This window comes from Pipistrellus kuhlii, unplaced genomic scaffold, assembly GCF_014108245.1.
Source record: "Pipistrellus kuhlii isolate mPipKuh1 unplaced genomic scaffold, mPipKuh1.p scaffold_m20_p_13, whole genome shotgun sequence".
NCBI lineage: Eukaryota > Metazoa > Chordata > Mammalia > Chiroptera > Vespertilionidae > Pipistrellus > Pipistrellus kuhlii.
Genome location: NW_023425438.1, coordinates 24,797,338 through 24,818,501, shown reverse-complemented (window position 1 = coordinate 24,818,501; position 21,164 = coordinate 24,797,338). Strand labels below are relative to the sequence as shown.

At 35.2% G+C, this 21,164-nt stretch overlaps 1 protein-coding gene across 15 annotated transcripts in view; it reads left to right on the top strand.

Moving 5' to 3' along the window:
* The window catches only part of PSME4 (proteasome activator subunit 4), a 96,275-nt gene that overhangs the window by 55,505 nt on the left and 19,606 nt on the right, over positions 1 to 21,164 (top strand). For all 15 annotated transcript variants that reach the window (XR_006741417.1, XR_006741418.1, XR_006741419.1 and 12 more), the window contains 18 exons: positions 3,204 to 3,259; positions 4,110 to 4,166; positions 4,379 to 4,434; positions 4,528 to 4,626; positions 6,281 to 6,343; positions 6,482 to 6,577; positions 7,746 to 7,877; positions 10,449 to 10,658; positions 11,632 to 11,768; positions 12,621 to 12,674; positions 12,986 to 13,115; positions 13,776 to 13,857; positions 14,360 to 14,513; positions 15,046 to 15,115; positions 16,301 to 16,426; positions 16,909 to 17,061; positions 19,499 to 19,603; positions 20,169 to 20,260. Coding sequence is in view for 12 of the 15 variants with exons in the window: in XM_045580745.1 (XP_045436701.1) it covers positions 3,204 to 3,259; positions 4,110 to 4,166; positions 4,379 to 4,434; positions 4,528 to 4,626; positions 6,281 to 6,343; positions 6,482 to 6,577; positions 7,746 to 7,877; positions 10,449 to 10,658; positions 11,632 to 11,768; positions 12,621 to 12,674; positions 12,986 to 13,115; positions 13,776 to 13,857; positions 14,360 to 14,513; positions 15,046 to 15,115; positions 16,301 to 16,426; positions 16,909 to 17,061; positions 19,499 to 19,603; positions 20,169 to 20,260 (1,872 nt within the window). In the remaining 3 variants the exon portion in view is untranslated. The remainder of the gene's footprint in view (positions 1 to 3,203; positions 3,260 to 4,109; positions 4,167 to 4,378; positions 4,435 to 4,527; positions 4,627 to 6,280; positions 6,344 to 6,481; positions 6,578 to 7,745; positions 7,878 to 10,448; positions 10,659 to 11,631; positions 11,769 to 12,620; positions 12,675 to 12,985; positions 13,116 to 13,775; positions 13,858 to 14,359; positions 14,514 to 15,045; positions 15,116 to 16,300; positions 16,427 to 16,908; positions 17,062 to 19,498; positions 19,604 to 20,168; positions 20,261 to 21,164) is intronic.

Sequence of the window (21,164 nt, the reverse complement as noted above, 5' to 3'; positions counted from 1 at the left end):
GCTATAAATTAGATGGCCTGGTATTATTTAGTTGATTTAACTTCACTATTTATAGATTGTATTATTTATAATATGTTGTGTTGAAATTACTTGTCAGAATTTTATTTAGTTCCTGTGTCAAAATACTTACTCCTTGTAAAATGAAAAAGTGAATGTGAGTAGAATGAATTTCACTTGGGATGGGAAAGTGATGGGGTTTGATTTAAATTATATATATTGCTACTATGGCTTTTAATCAGAATGCATATCTATAAGTTGACATATTTTAAATCTGTTCAGCTGAGATTATGTCCATAACTAAAAGTTACAAGAGCAATTTTAAGTAACAGAGTATGGCTGCACGTGACTTATAAAGTGGCCACAAGAGATAAATAGATCATGACTAGAGATTTCTTTTAGAAATTAATTCTTTTAAAGATCAGAAAAAATAAATTGGTATAAATACATTTTTACACTTGTGGAGAAAAACATTTACTGTAAAACATGTCAACGCAAATGGAGTTGAATAAACTTATTAGATAAGAAGAGATCAGTTAAAGCTGAATCTTAGATAAATAAGCCTAAAAGGAATTAGTGATGGATAAGAATAAAGACAACCAAAATATATGTCTGACTAGCCTTCTCTACATTTGAGTTCTGTAGTTGTATTTTAATTTAGATTTTAAAAATAAAAGCCTAAGTAATTTTTATTTAAGTGTGTTACTTAATAATATGCTTTAAAATCCCATACAGGCTGATCTTTTAAAGTAATTATAAAAATTGATCATCTTCAAAATTTTTAATAGGGAAACTAGTGACACATGGGTTTTAAAAATTGGTATTAGGGCTTGTAGTTGAGACTTGTTTTTAAAAGTGATTACAGTATAATTGATTACTAGGATCATAAATGCATACCAAAAAATTTCAAATTACCAATTAGTAGGGGTTTTTCTTTTTAATTTGTTTGATAGGTTCTCTTCCCTCCCTTTGGATATAGTATAAATTGTTCTGAGGTTTGCTGTAGAGATTGTTTTTAAGTTAACTTGTAAGACTGATTTTGTGATAATTAAAATGTATGCTTGGTTCAATATTATTTGGTACTTGGTATGGACCGGGTAAGGTACAATTGTATTCCTACTTTAGTAAACTACTTATATTTATAGGAGCAGTGAGGAGAAGTCCTCTCAAGCGACAGCTCATGACAAGCACCTCCCCATCCTCTACCAGGGGAGGTCAAGCCAGGGTGGTATCAGTCTTAATGCTTTTTGCTTTTTACTTGCTTAAGCACGGCCTTTTTCCTTTGCTGGTGAAATCTTATTTCAGTAGATACGGACTCCCCCCCCTAAAAAAAAAAAAAAGATATTTTATTGATTTTTTACAGAGCGATAGGGAGAGGAATAGAGAGTTAGAAACATCGATGAGAGAGAAACATCGATCAGCTGCCTCCTGCACATTCCCCACTGGGGATTTGCTGGCAACCAAGGTACATGCCCTTGACTGGAATCGAACCTGGGACCCTTCAGTCCACAGGCCGACACTCTATCCACTAAGCCAAACCGGTTAGGGCTGAATTCCCCTTTACATTCATTGTAAAGAGAATATGATTTTATTTTTACTGACTAAATTCTGAGTACATATCTATTTTTCAATCATATACAGTTTTATAGAATGCTCAGGTTTCCAAGTTTTATACAATAAAAACCAGATTTAAAATACATATGTGTGTGTGTGTGTGTGTGTGTGTGTGTATATATGTATATATATATATATATATATATATATATATATATTATTGAATTCAGAGAGGAAGGGAGAGGGAGAGAGAAATAGAAACATCAATGATGAGAAAGAATTATTGATTGGCTGCCTCCTGCACATCCCCTACTGGGAATTGAGCCTGCCACCCTGGGCATGTGCCCTTGACTGGAATTGAACCCGGGGCTCTTCAGTCTGTAGGCTGATACTCTATATCTACTGAACCAAACCAGCTAGGGCTGAAAACCAGATTTTAAGAATTAGAATTTGAACTTGAAAATCTCTTGAGAAGCAAGTTAGCATTTTATATTATAACCCATTACCATTCTTTGTTTATACTCTAGGCTTAGTTTTGAATCTTGTGATGATTCTGTTTTTATCCAAGGCACTAGATGATGGGGAGGGATATGCTTATAATTGGTATTTTAGTAATCTTGATGTTGTTGTTATTTAGATAAATCCCAGAATTTAAAACTATGAAATATTACAGTAAAGATAACTTAATTCAACTTATAAAAATATACTAGAGATGCAGTGTGTTGATTTTAAAGTGTTTTCTTTATTACAAGGCTGTATAATTCATGAGTGATGATTAATAACTGTAAAATTTATGTTTGTTATTAGCCCTGTATTAGATATGCTTATCGCCTGTTTTCTTGGCACTTATGCCTGTGTTTCTCCTCCTAGAAAGTAATATCTCTTTGTTTGTAAAAAGTTATTGAATACAGTCTCATATTTTTATATGAAATGTTGAAAATTAAAGTCTTTTTAATGTAGAAAATTTAATTTCAGTTATAAAAATTTGTATTTTCCAATACCTGTTCTAGCATACCTAAAAAGTGACTTTTCATTTAATAGATCATCTCAGTTTGTTCCAGTAACATGTTTCTTTGTGACAGATCTTTAACTAGGAAATGCAGTGTGTGTGTTTTTTTTACCTCTGAACGTCTTATGAAGTAGTGGCATTTTTCTACAGATGGTAGGAGAAATCAGTTTGGCTGGTTTTAAGAGGAAGGGTAATAATTTTCTAAAGAAGTTTGTCTGCTATATAGTCTACAATAAAATTTGATTGTGGGTTTTTGGTGACTACTTTTAACCCTTACTATGCTATAACAAATCTGACTTTCCTTTGTATAAATGTATAAATGTTTATCATCAGACTTCAGCTTTTACACTTGACTATAGACTATCAATACAACACTCATTTGGGCAGTGAATTCATCCCTTAAAGTCATTAAATGTAAATAACATTTTCTTTTAAGATAAATTCTATTGTCCTTACTGATGAAACAGATAGCATCAATCCTCAGAAGGATAGAATAAAGAAGTATGGAAGATGGGAAATCTGTGTTTGTTAAAAGAGCATCATCATCTTTGTTTTGATTTAAACATTCTAGCAATGACATTTTTCCCTTTAACCCTTCTTATTGGTATTATTAATAAATATAAGCACTCTTGTTTTTATACAGGGTACCAAGCATGGTGTCCTTGGAAGAGACAAAGTTATATACTGGACTTGAATATGGTATGTGAATCCTAATCTGAGTAAATCTGCATAGTCTATTTTCTGTCAATTTTTTCTACAAGGGTTAAAATGGCATAATTTTGTAGTTGTAATTTTCCTAGGCTCCTTTTTTATATAAAAATTAATATTAATTACACAATAGTTATATTTGCTTTTTCTGGAGAAACTAGAAAATTATTAGATAAGGATAAGCTAGTACAAGATAGAAATTTGGGTTGATAAATATTTGGATATTTTCTATTAGCAGAAGCAGACTTTCATATACTCTAATATTCACTTATATTTAGAATTGTTTTAGAATTAATATACTTGATATGAATGAGAATATTATAACCTTTATATATTCTATCTCTGTATTTTTCTACCATAGTTAAATTTTATATAAACACATATGCAAAGCATTTTATTTTGTTCACTTAATGTTCCGAATCTAACAGTGGTAGAAATTTATTTTTTCCTTACTACTGGGTTAATGCTGGAGTTAGTTGCATACATTAATTGCTAGTGTAATTTTAGCTTGCTTGATTTGGGTTACCCATAACTAATTAGAGAATCCTATACATTTATGGTCCCTAGTTAGTGAATAGGATCTTTGAAATATTGGCAAAGATGGGTTTTTTCCCTCCTTCTTCCTTGCCTATATACACAAGTTTTATAAGCAGGTCATTGTAAAAGTGAAGGTTATTCTATATCATGCCTAGTCATTAACCCAACTATTATAAAGGCCAACTCACTTGTTTATTTTCTCCTGGATACATTATCTCTTCTTTAAACAAACTGTTGATATAAACTTCTACAGTATGGGATCATTTCAGTGTCTCTAAAATACCTTCTCATTTTTCTAAAACAGATCTATCGAGAGAGAACCACCGAGAAGCAATTGCTAGGGTCATAAGGAAACTTCTCAGTAAGTACATACATGCATTTTTTTTTTTAACTAATAAATATTTAGGAATTTAATTCTGTAGCATATGTGCTTTTATTTAACATTTTTCATTCTCACTGGTGAGAATATCAGGTGGTGTTTTTTTCCCTTTAATAGACTTTTAACTAATGTATTAGAAGTACTGTAGTAATTAAAATATTTTCACCAAAATCTGATTTCTTCTCCTTTTATAGACCATATACTTAATAATTCAGAAGATGATACCAAGTCCTTGTTTCTTATCATAAAGGTACAATTGTCATTTAATAGTTTCATAATTATTAATATGACAGGGTTTGATGCAATGACTTAGAAATATAAAATTTGAAATTCTTTGACACAGATTATTGGAGACCTTTTGCAATTCCAAGGATCTCACAAGCATGAATTTGATTCCCGTTGGAAAAGCTTTAACCTAGTAAAGAAATCAATGGAAAATCGGGTCAGTATTTTCCCCTACAGTTCTGAAATAATATTTTTAAAGATGTGTAATATTGATATAATCACCTGATTTAGTGATTATTAGGTATAGAGAGAAAGTTACATAAAAACAGTAATTTTCAGATATGTTATCATGATATAATCAAAAGGATCCTAGGGAAAAAATGTATTTTTCTGAGACAAATTCTTCAGTTTATTTCCACAGTCTCTGAACTCTCAGTGGGAATTTGGAGCATTGTAACTTGGCAATTGCATTAAAACTGCCTTGTAAAATAATAAGTACTGAGTAAAAGATAGGAATTGTACAAAAGCACTTTATATAGATCAGAGAAAAATATATCTCATGTACTTACGCTTCAGGAAAAGTCAGTAGGGGGCTGGGGAGAGGTCAGTACAAGTTTTTCTCAGAGCATGGAAGAAAGAATACTTAAGTTAGCCATTTGCTCTTCTTGGCAGTTTTCTTTATAGGAAATTTTCATTTAAATTGAGTCTTAAAAGGTTATGTTAGTTTCTTATTTAGGCAAGAAGTGCTAGACAGAAGGAATCCTATATAATAAAGAGCTAATATGCAAGTGGTTGTCATGCCGTAATAGCTTAGGCACAAATGAGCTCACGAGAAAGGAATGGGGACCATCTCGGGAAAGGGACAAGCTGCCCGCCCCGTTGTCCCAGGCGCCTACAGCGACAGCCGGCCTGGGCAAAGCTGGTCCAGGTCCTGGGTGCCTGCGACCACTGATGGAGAGAATCCTGGGTCCTGGGTGTGGGGCGAGGCAGAGGCAGTTAGGGGCAATCAGGCCAGCAGAGGAGCAGTTAGGGGCAATCAGGCAGGCAGGCGCAAGCGGTTAGGAGCCAGTGGCCCTGGATTGGGAGAGGCAGTTGGACATCCCTGAGGGGTCCTGCATTGGAGAGGGTGCAGGCCACACTGAGAGACTCACACACACACCCCCCCCGGCCCCATGCATGAATTTCATGCATCAGACCTCTAGTGGAATATAAAAGGGCAGGGAGATGTTACAAGCATGGCTTGCTTTAGGAAACTGGCTATTGGGAAGAGTCTAGGTGCTATACCAGGTCATTTATAATTTTTGCCTCAGAAAGTGCTTCAGTTTTATATTCAGGAGTGTCATTAAAGATTTTTTAACTAGATTTGGCTTGATTAGAGCAGTATTTAATTTAATGAATTTTGAAAAGCTGTTACCATTATGAAAAAAAAGCAGTAAGAGATTGAGACTAGAAATAGGGAGGGTGGTTAAAGTGTTTTAAAAGCCCAGATGGAGAAATAGCCTGAATTTGGTCACTGGCATGAAGATGGAGATAAAGTGTTTTGAAAAAGAAGAAATTTGATGACCATTGTGACTGGGTAGAAGATTGGGGGTGAGGAATAGCTTAAATTATAATTTTCAGAAAAATAAAAGCTACTATATTCTGTAGTAAACTTACAAATGTGTCGGAGTCCAGAAGTTTTCTTTATAGGCTGTTTGTGTACTTTGATGGAATAAGAACCAGCTCCATTGCTTTCCCATGCATGGGTCTATTCATAAATTACCAGCCTGCTGTGACTTTTTTGAACTAATTTTTCTTTAAGGGTTTCAGAACAATCCACTGTTGTCGTCATTTAGAGAAAAGGTTGAAGTGTTTTCTACTTTTTCTTTCAGCTCCATGGGAAAAAACAACATATCCGAGCACTGTTGATTGACAGAGTAATGTTGCAGCATGAGGTAAATATCTTTTTAAAATCAAGATGACTTTTTTAAATGACAGTTTTGCAGATGAATATTTAATTGTGTTATTTCATAATTAAATGAGCTTTTAGTACAAACTTTTGAGATTTTATTTACATTGATTCCTTTTTGTAGCTACGAACACTAACTGTTGAAGGTTGTGAGTACAAAAAGGTACATCAAGATATGATCAGAGATCTTCTTCGTTTATCCACAAGTTCATACAGTCAGGTAAGGCCTAGTCTACACATCACTCTCCTCCACTCTCCCATTTTATTACATGCAATCTAAATATCCCTTTTTCAACAAGGGAGTTTAAATTTATTGGCCTCTATAGAACATCTTTCAAATTGTAAATATATTCGTTCTAATTTAGCTAGTCTCTTTTTTTTTCCTTTTTCTAAATATATTTTATTGATTTCTTTACAGAGAGGAAGGGAGAGAGATAGAGAGCTAGAAACGTCGATGAGAGAGAAACATCGACCAACCTGCCTCTTGCACACCCCCTTCTGGGGATGTGCCCGCAACCAACGTACATGACCCTGACCAGAATCGAATCTGGGACCTTTCAGTCCGTAGACTGACGCTCTACCACTGAGCCAAATCGGTTTCGGCTAATTTAGCTAGTCTCTTAAAAATAATTATTTTTGGTATTTAATTGCTTCTCCAATTAAAAAAATTTAATTGAAGTTGATGGATAGTGCTAGTGTAATATTGCTGCCATTTAATTAAATCACATCATAAAGGCCATGTAATTCCTCCTAGGTGTTATGTTTGGATTTTAGGAAGCTGCTACTTTGTGAATTATGTGGTCTATCCTTTAAGGTAGTATGGGACCAAGAGATTATCTCTAATCACAGAAAACTGAAAAAGTAGAGAGATTCATCTACAGCTAATTATTCTATATTTATAAAATAATATAAGTTGGGAAACTAGTCTCTAACCCAGATATTTTACCTAAACTTACCTTTAAAAGGGCTTAAAATATGTTCTGTGTTGTTTTTATATTTACACTGAAAATTTTGCTTACGTTATAAAATATGTAGTGATAACATTTGTATTGAAAAAGTTAACTTTTGTGTTTGAGAAAAAAGCAAACTTTTCATTAAGAGTAATTTGGAATAAGACGTTTAATATTCTGCTGATTATTTTACTGATCAAATGCATACTGGTTCCATTCAGTCTCTCCTTTAAAAAAAATACTTGTACTGATGTAACCTAAATCACAGATATGGTTGGTGGGTCATGCTTTCCTTTTGATAAAAAGATAATTACTTGTTTTTGTTAAGGCATTGCTTTGATATATTTTTCTATTAATTTTTACTTTGTGATAATTTAGAAATTTTTATAGTTTGTCTAACATTGAATAAAAGTCCTCTGTTAATAATACTCTCTCTAGGTCAGAAATAAGGCTCAGCAAACATTTTTTGCTGCCTTGGGAGCGTATAACTTCTGCTGCAGAGATATTATTCCCTTGGTTTTGGAGTTCTTACGACCTGACAGTGAAGATGTCACACAACAGCAGTTCAAGGTACAGTTATTTTTTTGTTTTGTTTTTATAAAAGAAATTTCAAACATACAGAAAAGTTGAAATAATTCTTTAGTGACTATCTGTATGTCCTTCATTCAGGTACTGTCTTTACCATTTCAAAGCTTTATTTACTTTATCTCATATCTATTTCTTCAGCCATCTTATTTTTTTATGTATTTCAAAGTAAGTTAAAGACATCAGGGTACTCTACAGGTATAGTTTATTTTTTTTCTCCCCAATTATTTACTTAAATTATTTATCAAAAATGTTTAGGGTAATGTGACCAGCATGAAGGGGGGCCTAACATAGTAAGTTTGAGCAACTGAGTGAAAGCTTGTGTGATGAACACAGAGAAGGAAGGAATTGATGCAAGATAAGAAAAATACTACCTCTCATAGGGATGCAGTATAGAGGGTAGGTGATATATAATGATCATTTTACCATCAGATAGAGAACTGGGCTGATTGAAAGTGATTTATGAAGGAGAATTGATAAGACGTGATAGTTGGATGTGGTGGGACTGAAAAAAGGAAGTATCTAAATTATTAAGGTTCTGCATTGTACACCTGGTTGTTGGGTACGTCAGAGAGAGAAGACTATATTATAAATTAACTAGAAGCCCAGTCCATGAAAATTCATGCCCTGGAAGGAGTATCCCTTAACTTGGCCTGCCCCCTCTCTCAAAGTCCAGGAGCCCTCAGGAGTGGGAGGCGACCCAGAGATCAGGGGAAGGTGACATCCCATCACCTTGAGGTGCAGTGCAAGCCTCAGCTGGCCCTGGTTACCTAAGCCTTGGGCAGCCCTGGGCAGCTGTGGGGTTGAGGGGACTGGAGACTCAAAAAGCAGGCATGTGGTGCTTCCTGTCCCACCTAAGGGCGGGCCCAGTCTTGCTGCATGCCTGCCACCCCAGCGGGAATGAGGGGACTGGATGCCACCATCTTGTGGCTGTGGGTGCAGCCATCTTTGAGGGCATGGCAGTCAATTAACATATCCCCTCCTTATTGGCTGTGGGAGCCACCATCTTTGTGATGGCATGAGGGTCAATTAGCACATTCCCTCTTTATTAGATAGGATTTGTTTGGACAAGTTTAATATATATATTTATTGCTTTTTTACAGAGAGGAAGGGAAAGAGTTAGAGAGCTAGAAACGTCGATGAGAGAGAAACATCAACCAGCTGCCTTGTTTGGACAAGTTTAATTTGAAGTAATTTCAATAAACTAAAACAAGGCAGTTAGACATCTGAGTTTGGATTTAAAAATACTGTTTCAGTGTATATTGATGATAATTGAAATCTTTAGACATGGATACAAGAGCCTAGGAGGAGAGTGAGGCAGGGCCAGACAGCAGATGTTGAGAAAACCTCATTAGAATCTTAAAAAGAAGAGGTAACTGAGAAGGGAAAGGTAATAAATACATAAGAAAATAAGGAGGAAGTATAGACGATAAAGAGACTTCTTTCTAGAAGGAAGACTCAACCAGTGCTGTCAGTTGCTTTCTGGAAAGAGTTAAGCGGAGAACTAAACAAGTTCAATAAACAGCCTGTAAGGACAGGTCAACAAACTATAGTTTGGCCTTAGTCACTTGTTTTTATAAGTAAAGTTTTATTAGAACACAGCCATGTCCATTCCTTTATGTATTTATTGTCTATAGCTACTTTATGCTGTAGTGACAGATGAGTAGTTTTAAGAGTGACTGTATGGCCAATTATTTACTACATGATCCTTAATGGAAAAAATGTGCTGCGCACCTTTCCCTTCCTCATCCATCCCCCAGTGTAAAAGGTGTAACTCACTGTGAGGTATGTTATTGATCTTACTGAAAGCATTTTAAATGTATAAAATTAGATAGGTTAAGTAATATCAAAATTGAAAAATGTCTATTAAATCAGTATAGGTGAGCTTAAAAAGTGACCTTAAGAGAACTTGTAAAGAGGAGTACAGCATCAGGTGGGTAAGAAGTCTGATCTTAGTTTAGTTAGGATGAATGTTAAGGAAATGTTTTGGTACTAATTGTTCTTTTCATTGAAAAGGGATACCTATTGAACTTTTATGACTGTAAAATACAAAGTATAATTAAGTAACCTAGTTTTTATATACTTAGGCAAGTACATGGGAAAGATACGTTAACTACTTTAGAAATCATCCTACCCATTATGTCCTAAAATGCAAAGAGTGGTGTGTGTGTGTGTGTGTGTGTGTGTGTACACTTATTTATTTATTTCATGATCTTTACTATATAGTTGTAGTACAAGAGACTTGGGATGAAAACTTTGTCTTAAAAACAAAATTCTTTCACTTTTATATTATCCATTTTTTGAGCTAGCACCCTATTAAATGACTTAGAGAAAATATTACTGATTGACACTTAAACATCAAATTCAAATTTCTAAAAGTAACATGACAAACAAATTTGTGAACCTATTGTGCTGAACAGAATCAAGAATTTAATCAGATGGGTGGGAGTGGGTGGGGGTCCAAAAAAAAAAAAAGAATTTAATCAGTGTTTAGTAAATTTAAAACCATTGTGTAGGTGAGTGGCTTCTTAGTTCCATATTAATTTTTTCCTACAGGGTGCCTTGTATTGTCTCCTTGGAAATCACAGTGGCGTATGCTTGGCAAACCTTCATGATTGGGACTGTATTGTACAGACTTGGCCAGCAATTGTTTCTTCTGGTCTTAGCAAAGCCATGTCCCTGGAAAAACCATCAATAGTGAGACTGTTTGATGACCTTGCAGAAAAGATTCATCGTCAGTATGAAACAATTGGCTTGGACTTCACGGTAAGCATAGCCATTTTGTAATTCAGATTTTAGTGGAAATACTACCCTGTTAAAATGCTTTTCTATTTTTCTTATTTTTTTCTGTAATAATCTTGATAATTAATTTTTTAAAGCATTTGTTTTGTTTCCTTTGTGGTCTTTACTATAGATAGCAGAGTGGGATGGGAGGTTGGAGCCTGGCCAGGAGTGAGCTAGACTGCTCTCTTCCAAGGGGCCACAACGGGTTATTGCATTGTTGTAATTACCATTATGCCCTGTCCACGCTGTGGCCTCATTTTTCAGAGAAGCGATATTTTACAGTGCTACTCATACTGGCCACTGGGTTCATAATTTATAGTGAAAAAAATAGAAATGAAATGATTTGACAAATGAAAACGTAGAGAATATAGGTTCCTGGATGCTCAAATGGAGATCTGTAGCAGTAGATCATCTACAAATCTTCAAATGCATATTAGATACCCATTAGAATCGGGATGGCCAAAAGAGATGTGAGCACAGTTGAATGCTCCTCTTTTCTACAGTGGTTATGTTGGCGTAAAAAATCACTGCTCTAAATGTAGTATTCCTTTTTTATGACACACTTTTGCTATTTATAGCTGTCGTTAGATTAAACTGCTAAAAAAAATTTTTTTAATTGCAATGTAATTCACATTCCAAACATTCACTCAACAATAGTGGATTCACAGGGTTGTACAGCTATCACTACTCTAATTCCAGAACCTTTTCCTCAGTCAAAAAGAAACTGCAACAGTTACTTCCCAGTTCCCCCATACCTGTGGCCTCTGAAAACCACTCATCTACTTTCTTTCTCTGTGAACTTACCTGTCATGGACATTTCATATAAATGGAACCATACAATATGTGGCCTTTTATATCTGGCTTCTTTCACTTAACATAATATTGTCAAAATTCATCCATGTTGTACTATGTGTCAGTACTTCACTTTTCCCCCCTGGCTTTTCTTTTTAATAAGATTCCCAAGTCATGTGTTGAAATAGCAGAATTGCTTCAACAATCAAAAAACCCCTCTACCAACCAGATGATGCCTAGCTTAGAAGAAATAAAAGAAGGACTTAGACGCCAACAAGTAAAGAATGCTGATGCCCTAAGGTAATTAAACGTGCCTACTTGTCAAAGATTACATTATAGATAGTGAGTTTTAGATATCTAAAATGTAGGTGAACCATAACTAAGTAATAAAATTTGCACATTGATTCTGTAAGAAATAAAGAAATGTTAGGAAATAATCATTGTGAAGATCCCGGATTGACACTTTTAGCTATGGAGTTGGGAAACACCATCTTAAAATAAACTTAATCATACTATCATATCTTTTTTCAGTGTGATTTCTCTTTGATTTTTAAGTACAAATATCAGTTATTAAAAACTAACTCAAGTTTCAACACATTTATCTCTCAGGGCACTTATAAATAATTGCTTTTTGATCAGATTTATACAAATTTGGTATCAGGATATCAGTAACCTGTTTCTAGTTTTTTGAATCCAAAGCACTTCAGTGCTTCAGTGATAAAACTCAAGCAGGGGCCTTCCTATCTTGATTTGTTTCTTTGCCTAATGAATATGCTTATTAATTTTTTCCAATATCTATATAAAAATATAAACTTATATAGTAGCCTACCTTATGTATACACTTGGAGTGCCGCATGGGCAGACACTCCCAACTAATGATCACTACTCACAAATTGACTTTTGAACGTCCACTCAGGAACAGTTGAGTTGCTCTGTACCTAGCATAATACTTTTTTTGGTTTTCTTTGTACCCTTCAAGTTCTTTTCCCAGTGTCTCTGTTTATTCATTTGCTTTTACCCTGGTTTGCTTCTCACCAGTGAAAGGTTGGATCTAGCCAGAATTTGAATTTATATTATTACTTTGTCTATGTTCATCTTAGTACTTTGTTAAAACAATACCTCACCTGAACTTTTTTTTTTTTTTTTTTAAAGGAACTATGAAAATTTGGTAAACACTTTGCTAGATGGTGTGGAGCAGAGAAATCTGTAAGTATATAAAATTTTTAATTCTCAAAAATTGAGAATTAAATTTTAATTTTAAATACTACAGGAGTTTTCTGTCCTGGAAGCCATGATAGACTGTATCACAAAAGTATTGTGGTCTGATTCATGAATTTACAAGACGAAGAGAGGAAGTTTGGGACTAATGATAGGAGGGATGTTCTTCAGTATACCTATTTTAATTTGGGATACTTAAAAATGTTTCAAATTCAGTTGTGTTTTTTTGTTTTGTTTTTTGTTAAGTGGTTTTATGAGCAATATGTTTTGTTATTTTGTTTCCCCCCTCCCCTTTTTAGGCCCTGGAAATTTGAACATATAGGCATTGGGCTTCTGTCTCTACTCTTGAGAGATGACCGAGTGTTACCTCTTCGTGCCATACGTTTTTTTATTGAGAATCTCAACCATGATGCAATTGTAGTTCGAAAGGTAGATATCTTATTTTAGTTACAATCTTGGGTTTGATCATTTTTACCTCACATGAAGCCTTTAAATTCTTCACAAACAAGACACACTTAATAAATGTCTTGGAGTGCATTGATTTGAAGTCTACCTCTTTGGGTTGAGAGATGATAACTCGGCTAATAAATACATGAGGATATGTTCGGACACTACCTTTCAGCACTGGAGAAATAGCTGGGAACAAGTTTACAGGTTAATGGGAAAGATTGACTTTGAGAAGTTAATTCTATGAAGTGGTACAGAAAGCGAAAGATGTCTGAGGATGCAACTTTTTTGTTGCAAAGTATTCGAGGTGGGGTACAAGGTAGCTCTGACCTTTGCTGGTACATTGGAGAAAGATCCTTAAGAAATGTTTTGGCTGAGATTTGAAGAATGGGCATGTACTGGTGTAATGAAGAAAAGATCAGAGTTTTCTAGGCAGAGACAAGCATGAAGGATGAAGGTCCAAGAGTAAGAACTGTGAGTGACTCCTTCCAGGTCAGATTTAGCACTCACATGTGCCACCAGGTATCACTGGGTGAGGTATTTCTAGATTCTTGAAAGAAAATCCAGCTTCTGCTTTGATTAAGCATGCCAACCATTTAAGAGATTTAAAAAGTTGACACATCCACCTTGTTTGGTTTTCAGATGGCAATCTCAGCTGTTGCTGGTATTCTTAAGCAGCTAAAAAGGACCCATAAAAAGCTGACCATCAACCCCTATGAAATCAGTAAGTACTACCAAATGTAATTAATAGTGCTTCTCAGCAGACTTGGAAGTTTTTTTTCAAAGTATTTAGTTCTTGATCTCAAATATTTTTCTATACAAACTATACAAGTATGAAATCATTTTAGTACAAAGTTTAAAATCTATACTTATAATAAGGTAATATGCAAATTGGTCTGGACACCACCACATAACTACAATCAGCAGGAGGGCGGGGCAGCGAGATAGGAGTGGTGGAGAGCTACAAGTGGCTGTGGATGGGGCAGCCAGCTGAGGCAAGCGGCAGCAAGCTCCTCAAGCATGGATCCGTGCTCAGGGTCACTAGTATTATAAAGGAAAACAGTTAGCTTAGTAAAGACTAGATATACGTGGTCAGCCTTGCCTTGTGCCAATTGTAAGGGAGTTCTGTTATGAAGGCAGAGTCACACTGATCCTATTGATTAAAAGTTAATAATTATGGCACACATATTTTTAAGTTCATCAAATGTAATTTGTCTTTTCCTCAGGCGGATACCCTAAATCCACCCAAATTCTTGCTGGTGATAGGCCTGATAATCATTGGTTGCATTATGATAGCAAAAGTATACCAAAAACTAAAAAAGAATGGGAGTCAAGTTGCTTTGTGGAAAAAACGCACTGGGGATACTACACCTGGCCACAGTAAGTACAACTTCCCATGCACTTTATTATTGAACTGATGATCTTTGATGCAGTTTGTTTATCTTTGAACTTCTGGGGATGTTCAAAAGCACTTGAAGCAATTGGACTCAGTCACCAAAAATACACTGTTAAGGTTTTCCCTTTTCCTCTTTTTCTTGACTACTGCCAATGCTATGCCTTGATCCTGCCTCTTTTCTTGTTTTCCCACTGAAACCCTTAGGCTTTCTTAGTCCCACCATTATATGTCTAGGTGTTTGTTAATAGTTACTCTTAATTATATTCCTACCTATTAATATTAAACAGCCCAGAGAAATGCTTGTTTATCTCTTATTGTTGACTCCAATAATTTATGTCATAAGGACACAGTGATCTGATAGATTTTTTAAGGCCAGGGTTGTTAGTGATGTACTCCTATCCCCAAATGTGGCATCTAATTAGAGTTTATTAAAAGTACCTTTAATGCATACTATCCACGAAGCTCTGTTATAGATATTTCCTTACGTGTATTACAATTTAAACTCTTGCTGTGTAGGAACATGGTTGTTTATGCTGGTGTAGAAGAACAGCCCAAGCTTGGCAGGAGCAGGGAGGATTTGACAGAGGTAAGCATTCCATTTTCACTGTGAGAGCACTCCCCCTGGTTCAAATGCAACTTACTTATGCCAGATACATTTCAAATTCAGTTCATTTTTCTCCCCAATTTGTGTGTTTCAGTATAATACTGGGTTAAATAGAGTCTAACAGAATAGGGGAGAATAAGGGAGGTGGGTAGGGTAGAGTAAGGGAGTACACATTTACTGGTATTTAACACAGTGCTGTACTGAAACACACAAATTGGGGAGAAAAATGAAGTCTTTTTGTATCTAAGGTTACTCTCAAGTTACTACCCCTCTTGGAACTTACTTGGGCACTACTGTGTATAGTTATTGGCTTGTTTTCTATACTATTTCTGTCTAACAAGCTTCTTGAAAGCAAGGATAATGACTGGCTTTGGTTTTTTTATTGTATGTAAATGATAGTTACCCAGTACATAGATGTTAATAAATTTAACTTAGAACTCATTAGTCTTCACAAATCATTTGTCAGCTTGAAAGTTGACTTAAGGACTTTTAAGTTTATGTCTTCCTCAATTAAGTTATTAGTGTAGCAGATGCATTTTCTAATTCTGAACAAAATTTATCTTTCAACTTCTGATGCTATATAAATATGGAATTTGCTGGAGTTGGGTGTGCAGTTTGGGGACTTTTTCTAAATTTCACACAGGATGGTAGAATAGCATAAAGCCTACATTTCCTAAGCAGAAGATTTTTGGATTTTAATTCACAGTGTGAGAAATGGAATCCATACTTGAAGATGAAGGAAACTTAGCTACTTTTATGGATTTTTGCATTTTTAGGAAGTGATATTATATGGATTTTAGAAAGCCTTTATGAGAATTAAAAATTTTCTTTTTAAAAAAAAAATATTTTCATTTATTTCAGAGAGGAAGGGAGAGACTAAAACATCAATGATGAGAATCATTGATTGGCTGCCTCCTGCACGCCTCCTACTGGGGATTGTTGAGCCTGCAACCCAGGCATTTTCCCTTGACCAGAATCAAATGTGGGACCCTTCAGTCTGCAGGCTCAAAAATATCCACTGAATCAAACCAGCTAGGGCTAAAAATTCTTTAGAACAAAAATAGTAGCTTACTGTTCACTATCAGAACTTTTTAGATGAATTTTAATGTTTTCAGAATTGTTTTTAAATACATTTTAAACATTTGTTCTTTTCCTTAAACTTTACAGGCAGAACAGATCATCTTTGATCATTTTTCTGATCCTAAGTTTGTTGAACAATTAATTACTTTTCTATCTTTAGAAGACAGAAAAGGAAAAGATAAATTTAATCCTCGACGTTTTTGCCTCTTTAAGGTAACTGTTATTTATATGCCTTCTTCATAAATCTTAGTGACTGTCAGTTTGTAGGTTTATACGTTTTAAAGTATTTGATCAAAATTTGAATTTAGTCAACTCTTATTTTCATTTAAAACTCCTCTGGAAGGTTTGCCGATCATATTGATCCTAGCACTCTACATTAAAAATGATTTTTTCCCCTTTTTCTTTGTAATCAGCAGTTGAAGCAAACAAAAAACCCACAAAACTAAGCTTCATTTGAGGTTATTTTTTAAAGGGGGTGTGTGCTATTTTTAAGGGCAGAAAGATTATTAATTTCTATTTAAGTAAAACAGTACCTCTAAGTTAAAATGATAAGAGTACTGTCATTTTACATGGCACAGTAAAATACAAAGTTCTGGAAGGGAGAACTGGGTTTTAAGTACAGTAGTAACATAGTGAACAAATGGGGATGGCAGTTATTTAAGTACTGAGTAACTTCCTTGTCTTTGTTTTTATAGGGTGTATTCAGAAATTTTGATGATGCCTTTCTGCCAGTGCTGAAGCCCCATTTAGAACGTTTGGTTGCAGATTCACATGAAAGCACCCAGCGATGTGTTGCAGAAATTATAGCTGGTTTAATCAGAGGTTCTAAGCATTGGACATTTGAAAAGGTGATGTATTTGTACAGCACATTCCCTATTGAAGCTACATTTTCCATTTATGTAGTAAGTCTCAGTACATTAGGTCCATTTCCATTCATAGTTGATTCATTCAGCAAATATTTGCTGAGTTCCTAACAGAGGTGAAGAACTACTTCTATAACTGAGTACTTTGTATGAGTAAATATGCAATGAGGAGAACATGAATAAGTTGCTTCCAAATTGCTTGAGTATATTTTTATTATTATTTATTTATTTTGTAATATATTTTTATTGGTTTTCAGAGAGGGAGAGAGAGGCAGAAACATCAATGATAAGAGAGAATCATTGACCAGCTGCCTTCTGCATGCCCCCTACTGGGGATCAAGCCCGAAACCTGGCATGTGTTTAGTTTTGTTTTTTAGATGCTCACCCAAGGATATTTTTCCATTGATTTTCAGAGCGAGGGAAAGACAGAGAAATATCAAAGTTTGATACTCTATAATGTTTAGGTTGCATTTATTTAATGTTTAGAATGACATTAATAAATAATCTGTTAAAACAAAAAAAATTTGAATTGTTTAATTCCATATTGCTTTTGAGTATAAGTTACAACCCCTTGGTATATAGACAACATTCAATATCTTTTAAATTTTGAATTATTTGCCAACACCAGGGGAAAACCAGGATATGTCATATAAAAATATTTCTGTTTCCCTTGAAAAATACGAAGGTCCTGGAATGCTGGTTCCACACTGTTGCATTGAATCTGTTGCTGGTGCTGCTCCTGGGCTTCTCCTTCATGGGGCACTCGCTAGTTCTCAGTAAACCCCTGTCCCCATCTGCATACACAACACATTTAGTCTTAGAGGCACCTTGAGTTTTGACACCCTTCTTTTGAGTATCCTGCTTTTTAATTGTAAAATTTAGTTCTATATATCTGCCCTAAGGTTAGTTTCTTAGCAAAATGCACTAGGCTGAAAATAACCAGGCAAAATGTCTGCAATGCTTGAATATAAGGTAGGCCACCATTTCCTCAAAGAAAACACACAAATATTGTTTTGGGCCAGCTTAATTACACATACTTTTAGGAGGCCTGTGAATGCTTCTTAATATGTTAATTTAGTTATATGTATTAACATCACTTATGAAATAAAACTTTGTTAATTTATATTATTGCCTTTTTCCTGTTCATATATCATGAAACGATTTTATTTGTTTTATTTATTTTTAAAATATGCTATTGATTTTAGAGAGTAAGGGAAGGGGGTCGTAGAAACATTGATCCGCTACCTCCTGCACACCCCCTACTGGGGATCAAGCTGGGCATGTGCCCTGACTGGGAATCGGATTGGCGACCTCTCAGTGCATGGAGTGACACTCAGCCAACTGAGACCCTGGCCATGGCTCTTATTATTACTTTTAATCAGTGCCTGGTGCTACCACTGGAAACTTTATCCCATCCCTCCCTGCCCATTCATCCTTTTGACTCAAGTGCAGTCCGTGGACATTACTTGGCAGCTTGTTAGGAAAGGAGGATCTCAGGTCCCGCCCTGATCTAATGAGTCGGTCTGCATTTGATCAAGATCCCAAGGTGATTTGTATTCTCATTAAATTGTGATAAGCATCTATCTATATATATCTATATCTATATCTATCTATCTATCTATCTATATATATATATATATATATATATATACACACACACAGGTATTTGCAATCTCTGTATGACTCAACACTTCATAAAGGCTATTGATAGTATTCAAAACTTGGCATTTGAAGATTATACTTCAGACTTAATAAGAAATTATATTAAAATGTCATATCTTCCTAAAGTAGGATTCAATCAAATGACCTCAATAAGCATGAACTTTCTTTAAAGAGTTTATAGTCCTTAGTCATAGAATTTTTAAAAATCATTACTGATTTTTTAGTGAGATAAGGGAGAGAAGCATCTCTAGGAGACATCATCAATTGGCTGCCTCTTGTACACCTACTTGTACACTGGGGATCAAGCCCACAACCTGTGTCCTGGCTAAGAATTGAACTGGCGATCTCTTGGTTCATGGGTCTACACTCATCCACAGCCACACCGGCTGGGCAAGCAGACAAAATTTTTGAAATGATAGAGGTTTTTTCCCCCCAGCCCAGTATGCTATATTAGTCAAAAATGTAAAGAGAGAACTTCTCTTTAAGAGAAATTAAATGATTTTGTTAAGGAATCATATAAGGGCTCTTCTCTTTTCTAAATAATTTTTTTTTTTGAAAAACAAAGTCACATTATAGCTGAGAGTGTGATGATAATATAGTGAAGTTACTTTTCTGGATTATTCAGGTGTTCTAAGAAGTGATTTTTTTAAAAAAAAAAGAAATGACTTAAATGCAGTATCAGTTTGTGTGTGTATATGTCTCCTGGAAAAGAGCCGGAGACAGATGTCTGAGGATTCCCCGTGCGTTTTGTTTGGAGCAGGTGGAGAAGCTCTGGGAGCTTCTGTGCCCTCTGCTTAGGACAGCGCTGTCCAACATCACCGTGGAGACTTACAACGACTGGGGGACCTGTATAGCAACGTCCTGTGTGAGTTCTGCTTGCTTCTGTGTCTAACTGATGTATTCAAACTTCTATACCTTGTCTCAGAATCTGTGGATTCTCATTATACTTCCTGAATCTTGAAATTTTGCTCATAGTTGTGTCATTTTAAGATAATTGGAAATGGTTCTGTTCAGTCTTTCAAATAAGCCTTGAGTGATAACCTTAAGAGATTATTATATCCTCTCGGCCATAGTAATACATTGTTTTAGAATAGATAACAAGTCCAATCATATGTAACTTTCATATAGTAAAAGCCAGATTATGCAAGGTTGTTGGTATTATTTTTAACACTAAATATGTCCATAACTTGTATACTCTGATTTAAAGAAAAGCCATTTAGCTAACAATTTTCTCACTGTTTATCTTTTTAACATGAGCTATGATAACATAATTTGGATTTGACTCACTTGTGACTTTTAATTCGATTTTCTTCCTCTATCCTTTTATTTATAAATAAGATATATATTTACATTTCCAAAGTAAAAGGATCTGACTCATTTACAGCATTGTAGGACTCCTGTTTTAATCATCATTTTATATTTCAACACAGGAAAGCAGAGATCCCCGGAAACTTCATTGGCTTTTTGAGCTGCTGTTGGAATCACCATTGAGTGGTGAAGGTGGCTCCTTTGTAGATGCATGGTAAATAAAAAAAACTTACACAGTTAAGGAAAGATAGCATGTTTGTGCTTGACGTATGAATGGAAATGAACTGCCTACACTTCATAACTAGAGTTAACCCTTGAACAACATTGGTTCAAACTGTGCTGGTCCACTTTTATGCAGATTTTTCTCTCCCCCCACTAAGTATACAGTCAGCCCTCTACCTCCCCAGCTTTCACATTCGAGGGTTCAACCAACCTTGGATGGAAAATACTGTTAGGAATTTTCAGATGCAGAGGGCCGGCCGTATGCATTGTTCTATGCCATTTTATATAGCGAACTTGAACATCCGCAGATTTTGGCATCCACAGGAGGGTCCTGCAGCCAATCCCTCTACTGATACTGAGGGACAACTAAAATTTGGGGGAAGTCTAAAGTTATATGGGGATTTTTAACTGCTCAGGAGTTGGCACCCCTGTTCTCCATGTTGTTTAAGGGTCAACTGTAAATCTTGTGAGATACGTGAACTATTTTCATATGACATGATACTAAATACAGTTATTTCTCAATAGGGACAAGTAAGAGAAATGGAAGCAACCTGAGCAATTTAAATAGAAGGTAGATTCAGCCTTTGTCACTGTCAAGTCTTTTATATCAGGACTGCCTTTTGTGCTATGACAGTAGTAGCTTCTTTCTCATAGTTTCTCATTGTTCATTCTTTCCCATGAGGAAAGAAGAGAATAATCTTTTGAGGGAAAATATACTTAGTGGTGTATAAGGAGCTGAGAACAAATTAGTGGATAAGAGAGAAATATAGATAGTCCCATTAACAAAAGGAATGATTATTTTTCTTAATTAGTGGGGAGAATTCTGATGCTTAGAGATTAACTCAAAATAGTATTCTGGCACTAGCCGGTTTGGCTCAGGGGATAGAGTGTCGGCC